This window comes from Poecilia mexicana, unplaced genomic scaffold, assembly GCF_051168715.1.
Source record: "Poecilia mexicana isolate PSO_F unplaced genomic scaffold, ASM5116871v1 scaffold_22, whole genome shotgun sequence".
NCBI lineage: Eukaryota > Metazoa > Chordata > Actinopteri > Cyprinodontiformes > Poeciliidae > Poecilia > Poecilia mexicana.
In genome coordinates this window covers 296,977-309,993 of record NW_028263391.1, presented here as the reverse complement: position 1 = coordinate 309,993, position 13,017 = coordinate 296,977, and the positions used below count along the sequence as shown (strand labels likewise).

Below are 13,017 nucleotides of genomic sequence, written 5' to 3'. Positions count from 1 at the left end.
CATGGCTGACGAGGATGAGGTCAGTTTGCAGTAGTGCCCATCTGTTGGAAACAAACTCTTAAATGGCCTATAGTCCAATAATGGACATTGAGCCGTGCAGCTACTGCTCTGGTGGACGTCCCTACATCCAACATGCCAATGGCACGCTCCGACATAACTTGAGACATCTGAGGCATTATGACTTGTGGCAAAATGTGACATTTTGGGGTGGCCTTTTATTGTCTCCATTCCAAGTATTGTCCAGCTGTTGCTCATTTTGTCTGATCACCTACTGGACATGCCCCACCCATGCACTGAGTGAAAAAACAACTCACTGAGTAATGCTCACTGAGAACAAGTTGGATTAAAAATTATACAATAAAGAGAAATATTACTTTTAAAAAAATAAAATGTCAGTAAATGCTCATTTACATTTAAATTAGCATTATGACAATATTTGACATGGAGCATTTATATTTTTGCTCAGTATAATTCTCACAACTTTCAAACCAGCCTCATCATCCAGCTACTTCAGCAACCTATGCACTATTGAGGAGTCAAAAAAGTGGCTAACTTTGTAATATATGAATAAAAGAGATCACACACACAGGACTTGGTTCTTCACTGCTTAAGAATTTATAATTAGACCTGTTGCAGGTAATGGTCTGAATTACCATCTAAGTGTCAGTGTAGTAATACTTTAAAGCAGAAATCTCAGGGCAACATCATGATTTAAAAGAATATAGTGTAGTAGGTTTTGAATGGTTGCCAGAATGGTGGCATAAGTCTGGTCACTGCAAGCTTAATGCATCCCTTTAAAACAGCAACGAGAAGCACAAATCTGTCAAATAAAAACAACTAGTGCTTAAAAGAATTCTTACAGAAAAAAACTCCCACCTTAATAATGTGCAGCATGATGTCGGACTTTTCATCCATCCGACTGGTTGTGTCATCCTGTGCGTTGAAGCTTCTAACATGCCACTTTTACATTCATAAAAATACTGTTTGACAACATCTGGAAACGCGGTTCAAGCTGCATCCTCAGGATCTGTCGGAGACTGTGCCTGCCGTCTTCTGCATATCGGTTCATCCCGCAAAGTCAGAGAATTACAACTCTGTGTTGGAATAGAATGTCTAACATTGGAAATAATAAATTGTTGTTAATGTTTGTCTGGTGAAATAAAGGTTTAACGAGCTTTTGCAGCAGCTACCATGTTTTCTTCCAGGATTGTGCCTCCACCATAATCCTCCAGTGGAGATATGCACTGCTTTTTGTTGCTCAAAGGCATAAACACCCCCCGCACCTCCAAAAATACTTTGTTTGTGGTTATGTGGGAAAAAAAGGAAAAAGTCAAGTGAAATTACAGATTTAAAAAAATTGAAGTATACAAGAAGAATAAGCAGAAAAATTAGTTATGTTGAATCCCTGTGGGACCTTGGTTGACAAACTTTTCTCCCTTTACTTCTGCAGTCAATGGATCTTTCCCAGAGTACTCTGCAGGTTTCCCAGCCATCGGCTAATCCTGGAGGAATGATTTCATCTGCTGCTGCCTCGGTCACTTCCTGGTTTCGTGCCTACACAGGCCAGCGTTGATCAACCTCACCATGGGATAATCTGGGCTGTGATCAAATCAGACCATAAGGTCTGACATCAGCAAAAACCAACTTTAGATTGTTTTCATCTCAGTTTCTTTGTCGTTGGTCGTTAACAAAACAAAGATCTTGCATAATTTAAAAAGATCAGAGTTAACAGTTGGAGCTGCTGTCAGAAACTTGTACACTAATATTTTGAAATGCTTCAGTTCTATTTGTTATGAATGTAGTGTATGATGGTTGTCCTTGTTAGAGTATGTACTATATGCACAGACTGGGCTCTCAATACAATTTGTTTGGCATGTGAACAATCACCATCATTTTTTTCTTCAATAAAATACTTTTCCTGGAGTATATACATAGAGCCAGGTTATTTCACAGTAATGGATCTAAAGTGTATCTATTACTGCATGTTGATGTTTGTTTAAGCTTGAGATGGGGCTGCAAATGATAACAGCCCTTTATTAACCATTCAGACTACCAACACAAAAGTGTCAGATGACTTTATTACCCCATAAAAATAACTCAAAAATAGTCTAAATAGTTTGGATGCATTTTTTTCCTCCTTTCCTTCTGACAGAGTTTCTGTTTACATCGTAGAAGGGATGGAAAGAGACGGACAGCCCAGGTTTGACTCGTTCTTCATGGTGCATTTTTATTGTCAAGGTCCCCACCAAAACTTAGACCGAACCTACGCCCTTGTCCAGACGTTACGACCCGCTTCAGTCTATGATTCAGACATCGGAGTAGCCCCGCCGTTGTCCGAGCTCATAAACCACGTCCGTTCACGGTAGCTCTTTCCCTGTTATTAACGTGCACTTCTTACCGCTTAGATAATTTTAGCGACTAGGAATAAGTCCCAGGGTCGTTATTTAACTGAACTAAAGAACGTACGAAGCCACCCTAATTTACTAGGACCATCAACATTGATTTCACATTAATCAGAAGAATTAAATCTAGTTGACTCAATTAATTTAACTCCACAACATCAAATTAGACTTTAGTATTTTATTAGCAAGCTTTAGCAAGGGAAAAGACATACAGCATTTCAATAAAAAATTAAGAAATTAATACTTATAAGAATTTCTAGAAATTACTCCTACTTCTAACCCTACACTGTGTCTTACTCTTTGGGGAGGCAGTTTTCACTCGAACCCAGATGCAGAGACGATCTTTGGCAGCAGAGAACTTTAACGTCCATGGATGGAGTCCTGTCTTTGTCTTGGCAGAATCCTTTTAGAATAGATCCAAAGGTGAACCGGTGAGAATCCTCAACTAACTCAGTTCTTTATCCATATACGATAAAGAAGACTTTTATTATCCAGTTTTTGGTATAAAGAGAGAAAAAAAAAGAGAAACAATAAATTCATGCCAATGGAAATGATTGAGTTTGTTTTAATTTATCATCTGATTAATTGATTTATTGACTATTCTGACAGGCCTGTGTGAACATTACATTAAATCCTTAAATATGTTGAAAAGTCAACATAAATGAAGTACCTTTCATTTTGTTCTGCTGAATAAAGTCTAGCAGCAGACGATGTTCCTGCAGGTCCAGACCTACCTTCATTACTGCTGAAGCAACAAAATAGTTTCAGTGATAATGACCAACATCTATAATCTCCTTGTCGACTTCGGCATCATAAAACTTAATCAACCTGGGTTAAAGTTAAGACTGAAGACAGACTATCAAACTGTGTGACAGTAAAAATCCACGCTTAGCTCCCAACAGCTAAAGTAGCATAGCAGACATAAACTAACTCCCGCTAACAGAAACATGAGGAGCGCAGAGTATCAAAATACCAGACATATCAAACGTAACCTGAAATCAGTTATAATTACTCCATGTCTCATTATAATCGGAGAGCAAAGCCAGCAGGTTTAGCTTCGACTTACTTCAGAGGACAGACCACCGGGACGCTCCGTCTCGCTTCTGGGTTTGCCTGGCTATTTTTCCGGTCTTATGCCCAGAAACGCATGCCTGCCCAAAATTGCATGATGCGAAAGTCTCGCATATTGACGAGAAACCGGACTGAAATATGATCGAAAAGGAAATTTTAAAGATATTTGTAACATTATCACGTTTCTTAACCATGTAATCCCTAAAATGGTGGGTTTTATTTCGCAAATGACTTGAAATAAATACGGTTTTTACACCTTTATTGACACATATGAGTCGAACTTTTTTTCAGTCCGTGTCTGTTGAAAACGTTCTCCGCAAATGGTTTGAAATTCTCTGCTTTTTCTTTTGATACCATAATAGCTTAAAAGCATTACAAAACAGAGGCCCATTATGTAGAACATTTTACATCATGCTTAACTTTCTAGTCTGTTAATGTAGGAGGAAATGCATTTTAATTTATGAGCCTGAAAATATTTGCATCCATCCTGTTGATATAAAAATGATAGCATTAGCTCAGAGAACAAGTGTCATTACGTAGAAAAGGTGAAATCCTTTCAGCTCTTTATTTCTCCAAGTTAGCACAGGGATGCATTTTTTGGCAATTTGCTTTTCCAGCCTGCCAAAATATGCATGCCCCCTATATTCTCCTCAAATATTGTCCTATTGATTTAAAACTTCTACCAGCAGATCATGGAACTACTCTGGTTATGTAGAAAAAGTTATTTCAGTCTTAACTCTAATTCTTCAATTTAGCACAGGGTTGCATTTTTTGGCAATATGGGTTTCCAGCATCCCAAAATATGCATCCCCTCTCTATTTTCCCCAAATATTATCCTATTGATATAAAACTTATACCAGTAGTTCTTAGAACTACTCTAATTATGTAGAAAAAGTTATTTCACTCTTAACTCTTTATTTCTCAAAGTTAGCACAGGGATGCATTTTTTGGCAACATACATGCCTTATTTATTGTCCCCCATATATGAAACTTATATATAACATAGGATTTTCATGTAGGATGGTCAGTTATGATATTTTTTATATCGGTACAAAAGTTCAAACAATTAATCAACCAGAAGTTTCAGACATAAAACAATGTTGCTATCAGATGACAAACTTACAAAGCAATGGAATCTGCAGTTTGTAACAAATGCATCAATTTGTGTGGAAGACGTGAACACAGCCACACTGGAGAGAGAGGAGGAAGTCAAACTGCAAACTGGTCTGGAGGCAGGACTTTAAAGTTGGAGAGTTTGGGGCAACACAGGAAGTGGAGCTGCAAAAACAAGTTGCTTGTTTTTGCAGCTATTAAGTTATTATTAAAAATCAATAACTTTTAATTTCAAACAAAACAGACAAACATGGCTCAACAAGCGAAAATAGGATAATTGCACTTATGATTTGTTGTAGGGTTTTGTTAAACATGCTTCAGTGTGTGTAGTTGTTGCTGTCTAGAAAAAAAAAATACTGCAATCTTTAAAGCACCCCCATTTTGATCATGTTAAACCAAAGTGTGAACAACTTAAGACTCAACAGTAATAATAGTAATAATCACATTCAACTGCAAACCCTACAAAACCCTTCAAGGTTCTGTAGACCACTTCAGAGTCAAGTCTCTACAGAAAAACACATTTTCTCCATGAACTGTGAGGTACGTCTTACCCTGCATTTCTGTATGTTAGATAAACATATCAAGCCTGTTCTTAGTTCTCATGCACAAATTACCACATGAACATTTGGTTGTCATCTGTAACTAAGTTAGTTAGTAACTAGCTAACTAACTTTAGTTAGTTAGCTAAACCTTTAGTTCACCAAGCCAAACATTAAGAACAATTTCTTATGCACAATGTTAACCTGAAAGTGTTAAAACATTTTTAAAACTTTTTATCTAGTATCCAAAATGTGCAAAAGGTGAACTTATATTTAGTTACATTAATATAGATGCATTTTATTAAATTTATCTAGCCTATTAGGGATGTAAATAGGCATTTATGATCTAATAATAATAAAAAAAGATTCTGAATTAATCAAACTGCTTTTTTGTTTTAGCAATAAGTGAACACTTATCATTTTCATATTGTCAGTTAATACATTTTTTTATTTTAAAAAATCAGTTTATATCCAACTTTAGCAAAGTAGAATAACGTAATTTAAACATAAAGAAGTTTCAAGTCAAACAATTCTTATAATTTTTTTATGACCACACAAGAGTTCCATTTCTATGAACGTCACACCATCTCCGTCAGTCACGTAAAATAGAACATATCAAAAGTCCATGAGATGTGTGTAGGGCCCGTTAGTGTCCAGCTGAAGCACCTGTCTCTGTCCATATGTTCCATGTCTCACAGTCACCTCTGCTTCCCTGCCAGTCTCTCCAGCAGCAGCCATCAGTTCTTTCTCACACAGCGAGATGAAGGAACTGTAAAGCTTCAGTCCATCCTCTTTGCTGATGTTATTGTGGTACTGCATGCCTTTCCCTTTGGCTTTTCCACCCAGCGTGGCCTGAGGGACGATCAGCAGGCTACCAGGAAGCTCCAACACTGAAACCCTCTTTCCAGAAGGCAGCTCACACAACCGCAGGTTCAGCAGCGTGGACACTTGACAGGAGGAGGAAGAACATGGGATTTATAGAGACGTTTACATTTCTTAAAGGTTCAAATTTGGTTTAAAAAAAGAAAAAAAAAGAAAAGCAAACTAACCCATTTTAGGCAGGATGTCGTCTGTGGCTCCCTTGAAGAAGCAGATGTAGATCACCATTCCTCTGTTGATCTGAAAATTAGCCAGAGTAATTCAGATGTTTGATAATATTCAGATGTTTCTATGGTGGCACACAGAGGTGCAGTGGCATCTCGCACTCCAGGCCGCTTTGGGCACAAGTTCAGTGCCAATTTTTCAGCTGAAGTACAGCTGAGTACTGCCATGGGAGACAATCCCACTGTTAATATACCACAGAGACTGAAATCCACACATGGTAGGATTTCAGGCTCCTGAGGACAATGGAGAATGGACAGCAGAGTGCGAGGAGCAGTGGTCAAATAGAAACAGATTTGTTACAAATGAGCACAGAGATGAAGAACTGTGCCGTTCTTTGCCTAACGGAAACCTGACTTAACATCATGCCAGACTCAGCCTTCCTGATCAATGGTCTTCAGTTATTCCGAGCAAGCCGTGACCACCACTCGGTAAAAGCACATGGAGGAGGGATCATGTGACTGAGCTTCAACATGGTAGCATAGTTAACACCAGGGACAGTGATCCAACTTTCCTTTAAAAACCTGTGATCAAAGTTCGGAATATACAACACTGATATGTCTAAAGCTTCATCTGATACAAATAAGAAGAGACAGTTTATAATACACACACACACACACACACATATACATATATATAGCTATATATAAAATGAGCACAGATAAATTTGTGAAAATTGACAGAGGCACTGCTGCAGATTACAAACTGTTTATTGAATTCACAAAATTAGACTGCTTGGGGGACGAATAATAAAGAAAACACAAATACAACTAAATGCACCCAAGTGTTCCCCAACAAAAACACACGCACAAAAATCCCTGGTGAATACAGCAAAGGAAAGAAAAAAACTCCCCTTCCACTGGTCTCTTCACTCTACATGACCCAGGGACAGCACGCCCTGTTTAAAACAAGCCAGAGGGCTGGACCATAGAAACTCCCCTTCCCTAAACAAAACCAAAAAAAGAAGGTTCTTTTAATTAACAATAACTATCCAAAAATAAGTAAACTAAAACGACGCTGAAACAAATCAAAAACTAAAACAAAAACTAAAGCTGAAACAATAGCAGGCCAACCTACACACAAGAGATCTAGTTAGACAACCACTTTTATACAGATGAGAAACTCTTTAACTTCTCTAAAGTGAAACTGGTCAACGGCGCTCTGTACATCACTAGAAGTACGTTACCTAAAACAGTCAAACTGAGGAATCAGAAATACTTCTAAACCACCTCGAGACCAATGTAAATGTTGCCGGTAGACATTAATAGCTGTATATAGAGTTATTTTGAGGGAAGAATACATTTACACTGTTATATAAGCTGCACACAGACTGCTTTTCATTGTGTGAAAGTGTCATTTTGTCAGTGTTGTCCTATGAAAAGATATACTTAAATATCTGCAGAAATATGAGAGGTGTACTCGCTTTATAGTTATGTTCATAATAATAGCAGTGTGTTTAAAAAGGTGAGTAAACCTCAAAATTCTTCAATTAAATTGTATTTTAACCCATTTAATCCCAGATTTTTCCCAGACATGAAAATATTAAAATCAGATGTCATTGACAGCCCTTTGAACTAATCAAGGATAAATAATTTTAAAAGTTGTGGAAAAATATATGAAAAAGTGTGTTTTATGATCGATCACAATTGTGACCGGTGGGATAATATGGTGTTCTTATACTAAGATGAGCTAAACGTGCTTTTTCCAAATAGACAAGATCATAATATGTGAACATTGTTTCATTATTGGAATATATCTTGTCACAGCATTACTTTAGTGCAACATTTGCTCTGTAAAGTACAAATTTGACTATATGTATGTATATTATAAACCAAGGTAAATTTGAGTGCTTGAGTGTTTATGCATAATTATATTGAACTTCAGTCAGTTGTAGTGTCATCACAGTAACAGAGATGATAAAGATAACATCTACAGTAGAGGCTTTCATTTATATTTCTGAAAATTATGAACATTTGTCACACTGTCATACAGGAAGACTCAACAGACTTAGTCCAGGGGTCTCCAATTCCAGGATTTGAGGGCCGGTGTCATGAATCTTTTTCATCCTTCTCTGCTTCAACACACCTGAATCAGGTGATTAGCAGGACTCTGGAGAACTGGACTGCATACTGAGGAGGTGATTTTTTTTTAATCTCAGTCCACAAGTTTTCTATGGGATTAAGGTCCGGGGATTGTGCTGGCCACGCCATTACTTGAATTCTGTTTGTCTGATGACTTTGCTTGATTGCTGGTGTGTTTGGGGTCATTGTCTTGTTGAAACATCCATTTCAAGGACATTTCCTCTTCAGCATACAGCAATATGACTTCTTCCAGTATTCTGGTGAAGTCAAACTGGTCCATGAATCTCTAGTATGTGATAAATGGGACCAACACCATAGTATGAGAAACTTCCCCATATCATGATGCTTCAACCACCATGCTTTATCGTCTTCAGTGTGTACTGTGGCTTGAATTCAGAGTTTGCAGGATGTCTGACAAACTGTCTGTGGCCCTTAGAACCAAAAAGAACAATTTTACTTTCATCAGTCCACAAAATATTACGCCAATTCTTTTTAGGCCAGTCAATATATTCTTTGGAAAACTGTAGCTGCTTCAGCACAACATTTTTTAACAATGACTTTGCGGGGGCTTCTTGCTGGTAGCTTGTTATTCTCCGATTCATTGGAATAGTTGTTTTTCTTTTTCTTCCTCAACTTTCTGGTTTTGGCCGCCATTTTAAAGCATTTGATACCATTTTAGCTGAATCATTTTCTACACTTCTTTATAGGTTTTTCCCTCTTTTGTTAAGTTTTTGATCAAAGAACGCTCTTCTCCTGAACAGACACACGTTACTCTGTTTTTCAAGAACAAATGCACAACCAGCAGCATCAGTTACTTTCATCCTTAAATAAGGGTCACCTATTTAACACCTGTTTTTTTTTCACAAAACCAATGACCTCACTAATTGAACTCAGCACTTCTGTTTTTTGGAACACACTCCTTTCAGTAAATGATTCAGTTTCACAGAATGAGCAGAATGCATATCATGCCTGTTGGGTCTGTAGGTTTTCTATATGTTTACTAAACCTTCTAAAGACTTAATGTAATGTAAAAGTTGAAATTCAAACAAAAACAGTGATTTATCTGGCTAGTGATGTGGGACTGCTATTATTTATAACACAACTGTGCTATAAATAATATAAATATATTATTTATAACACAGTCCATAAATAACTGTTATAAATAATATAACTGTAATAAATAAATGATTATTTAAATATTTATAATTAAATTATGATAAATAATTATTTAATTATTTATAATTAATTATAAAAATATTTATAATACCGAATAATATATATTTTTTAATATATATTTGTATATGCACACACACACACACACACACACACACACATACACACACACACACATATATATATATTTTCATGTTTTCCGGCCGAGGAGTTCTCATGTGAAGTGTTTGGGTATTAAGGCAGTTTATGTAATAAAATAAAACTAATTTAGTCTGTTGCATTTTTTCACACATTGTCTATGCTCTCCATAGCAAAATTTATATGTTATACAAATATTTTTTTCCTGAAAAAAAGGGTAAGAGAAATATGTAGCTAATGTTAGACAATGACATGTTTATCAGCTTATTGATTTTACAATAAAATACCTAAAATTAAGTTATATACAACTGGTAGTATCTCAATAATTAATCCATATATATATATATATATATATATATATATATATATATATATATATATATATATATATATAAAAATTCCCTTCTCACCCTCCGTGGGTGGTCTCTTTCATCCTCTGAGCTCGGGTCCTCTACCAGAGGCCTGGGAGCTTGAGGTTCTCCTCCAGTATCTTGGCTGTGCCTAGAACTGCACATTTCTGGACTGAGATGTCTGATGTTGTTCCTGGGATCTGTTTGAGCCACTGCTCCAGTTTGGGGGTGACTGCCCCGAGGGCCCCGATGACCACAGGCACCACTGTGGTCTTCACCTTCCAGGCCTTCTCCAGTTCCTCTCTGAGGCCCTGGTATTTCTCCAGTTTCTCCTTTTTCCTGATATTGTAGTCACTTGGTATTGCTACATCCACCACAACGGCTTTCCTCTGTTGTTTATCCACCACCACAATGTCCGGTTGGTTCGCCATTACCATCTTGTCTGTCTGGATCTGGAAGTCCCACAGGATCTTAGCTCGGTCATTCTCCACCACCTTTGGGGGTGTTCCCCACTTTGATATATATATATATATATATATATATATATATATATATATATATATATATATACATACACACTATTTATTGAGCATGTTTTTATATTTTTACATAACTGCTGCTGTCACATTATTTATTCAACATTGTTTAGAGTGCTTCTACAATCCTGACTGGATATCAGTTCTTTATCTATTGGAAAACGTCTGTAATTATTTACCGTTTCAATGAAAATCCGTCTAACGTTTTCTTTAGGTAAATATTAGGATTTCTTCCCCTTACATCTAAATATTGCTTCGTGATATTTGTACCTGGACGTATTGAGCCTCCAGCTGTTCATCCGCTTCTTGAACCTGCAGTCTAGCGTGTAAACACTGCTGCAGCACCGTCCGAACCAGTCCGCCAACTTTTTCTGCCATTTTTCACTTTTCTTTACTTGTCAGATCTCAGAGTAGAAAACTGAGGGCACACGCTGCTGCTGCTGCTGCTGCTGCTGCTGCTGCTGCTGCTTCTTCTTCTTCTTCTTCCGCGTTAGATTTTTAACGGCAGCTTACATCCATCATTGTTGCACTACTGCCATCTGTTGGATCCTAATACTTATTCCTCAGATTCTCCTAATGAGCCCGGTATTTTTTTAAAAACAAAGTAGCTTCCCTTTTCCTTCATTACTATTTAACTGAGCAACCACATTCTCAAATTTCAATTCTCTTTTAAAACTCATTTCCATATTCAGTAATCTTCTTTGATTCACATATTTCCTACAGCTAACAAAACATGTTCCATCGTTCCTATCACACCAACTACATAAACCAGTAAGATGTTTCCCCATCTTAAAAAGAGTTCCATTTAAAAAACTGTGCCCGGTACTATTTATAGTTATCTCCTCCCTCCTGTTTATTCCTCTAATCCTTATAACAATTGTATTTTGTATCCCATATGAATGCCTTCCATTTATTTCATCAACCCACCTAATACTGAAGACGATCTGACGCAGTAGAGGAGCATGTTGGTGTCTCCGGCCAAACTTCACGAACAGCTCAACAACCTGAAGACAATCTGTTAGTGAGTGGACATCTCTCTGGTGGAGTGCAGAGAGGATCTGTCTCTTATCATCAGAAACATAAACTGGGTCAGAAATGATGGATCTGATTATCAGGTTGGTCTGTTATGTACTGTAATATCCAGTAATCTACCTGTTAAAAGAAAATGTACTCTATCATATTACATGAACTGCTTGCTTTACTTTTTCCACCTCGTACTTTGAACAATTTCATGCATATTGTATTGAAAAAAAATGTATTAAGCATACTGCATTTTGTATTACACAGCTGATATGTCAGACCGTTTGATAAGGAATATGTGAATGAAAGCGACATGTGAAACATGCACATTATTCCACGTTGTAATACAGGGGTCCCCAAACTTTTTCCTGCGAGGGCCACATAGCTGTTCCTTTCTGTGGTCGGGGGCCGGTCTTAGTTTTTGCAGAAAAAAACCTTAGAAAATTCTTGTCGGGGGGGGGTTTCTGTATCTGAAACTGTCGAGCGGGGGGGGAGGGGGGACGACGACGACACATTCGCGCTTTTAGGTAGATTTTTACCCAGAATGCAAATGGAAAAAACCGTGAGTGAAACGGTGACTGGGGCTGACGAGTATATATTCCATTGAGAGAAAGTAAGTTTCACATTTGCTCAAAAGCCCCCTGGTGGTTGAAGAAAAATCCACATATAAACCGGAAAATACAATATATGAAACAAAAAAACACTGAATGCTCTCTGGTATGAGCAGGCGGGCCGGATCCGGCATTGTTCAGGGGGCCGGACCAAATGACGTGGCCCGCGGGCCGTAGTTTGGGGACCCCTGTTGTAATATGTTTTGTAATTATGGTGCACGTTTTGAAATAAATGCATTTGAGAAAATCATTGCCTGTTTATTAAATATTTATTTTCCAAATAATTTTTAAAAGTTCAAAACAATAAAATACCTATTTAAAATTAATTACAAATAACTTATGAAGTAAAAAAAAAACCACTCTGTGAGAGTTAATATTAAGATCTAACACTGAATTAGTGTTAGTAAGTGTTAAATTATTAACTCCAACAGATTTGATATTTGACACTTTATAAGAGTTAATGTACTAACTCTCCAAAAAGAGTTAAATTAACATTTTCTGGTGTGGACCCATATAGACACTAAAAGTGTTGAAATCAAATCTGACAGAGTTAATTTGGGCCTCCTGGATTTTCTGTGTAAGCAATTATCATTATCACATTTTAAATTATATCCATATAAATTGACTAGCAAGATTACAGTCTCACCGACATCAATAATTAAAAAATAACCTTTGGGATCACCCTCAGAGTGTAATACCAGAACAGCAGTACCAGCAGCTCTTTCTGAGCCATGTGAAAACCAAATGTCATTGCCCCATTGAGCTTTCCATAACTGTACATCGTCCTTAACAGAGTGCGTCTCCTGGAAAAAAGGAAAATCAGGTTTTTGCTGCTTTGCAAATAAAAATAAAGCTTTGCGTTTTATATTCTGTCTCAAACCC

The 13,017-nt window shown here is 37.1% G+C and overlaps 2 protein-coding genes and 1 long non-coding RNA gene across 3 annotated transcripts in view; 2 read left to right on the top strand and 1 right to left on the bottom strand.

Moving 5' to 3' along the window:
- The window catches only part of atg14 (autophagy related 14), a 47,633-nt gene extending 45,705 nt beyond the window's left edge, over positions 1-1,928 (top strand). The window contains exon 11 of the mRNA XM_088002621.1: positions 1,451-1,928. Coding sequence (XP_087858747.1) covers positions 1,451-1,573 — 123 coding nt within the window. The 3' untranslated portion in view covers positions 1,574-1,928. The remainder of the gene's footprint in view (positions 1-1,450) is intronic.
- Positions 1,929-4,368: 2,440 nt separating this feature from the next.
- Positions 4,369-11,448, bottom strand: dtd2 (D-aminoacyl-tRNA deacylase 2). The gene is made up of 3 exons (XM_014977085.2): positions 10,775-11,448; positions 6,175-6,244; positions 4,369-6,072 (listed from the first exon to the last, which is right to left on the bottom strand). Exons 1-3 carry the CDS (start codon positions 10,880-10,882, stop codon positions 5,741-5,743), a joined length of 510 nt encoding a protein of 169 aa, XP_014832571.1. The 5' UTR covers positions 10,883-11,448; the 3' UTR covers positions 4,369-5,740.
- LOC148152685 (uncharacterized) lies at positions 8,033-12,382 on the top strand. Its single transcript, XR_015761959.1, has 2 exons — positions 8,033-8,363; positions 11,444-12,382. It is a non-coding gene; the product is annotated as an uncharacterized LOC148152685 (long non-coding RNA).
- The last annotated feature ends 635 nt before the right edge of the window (positions 12,383-13,017 follow it).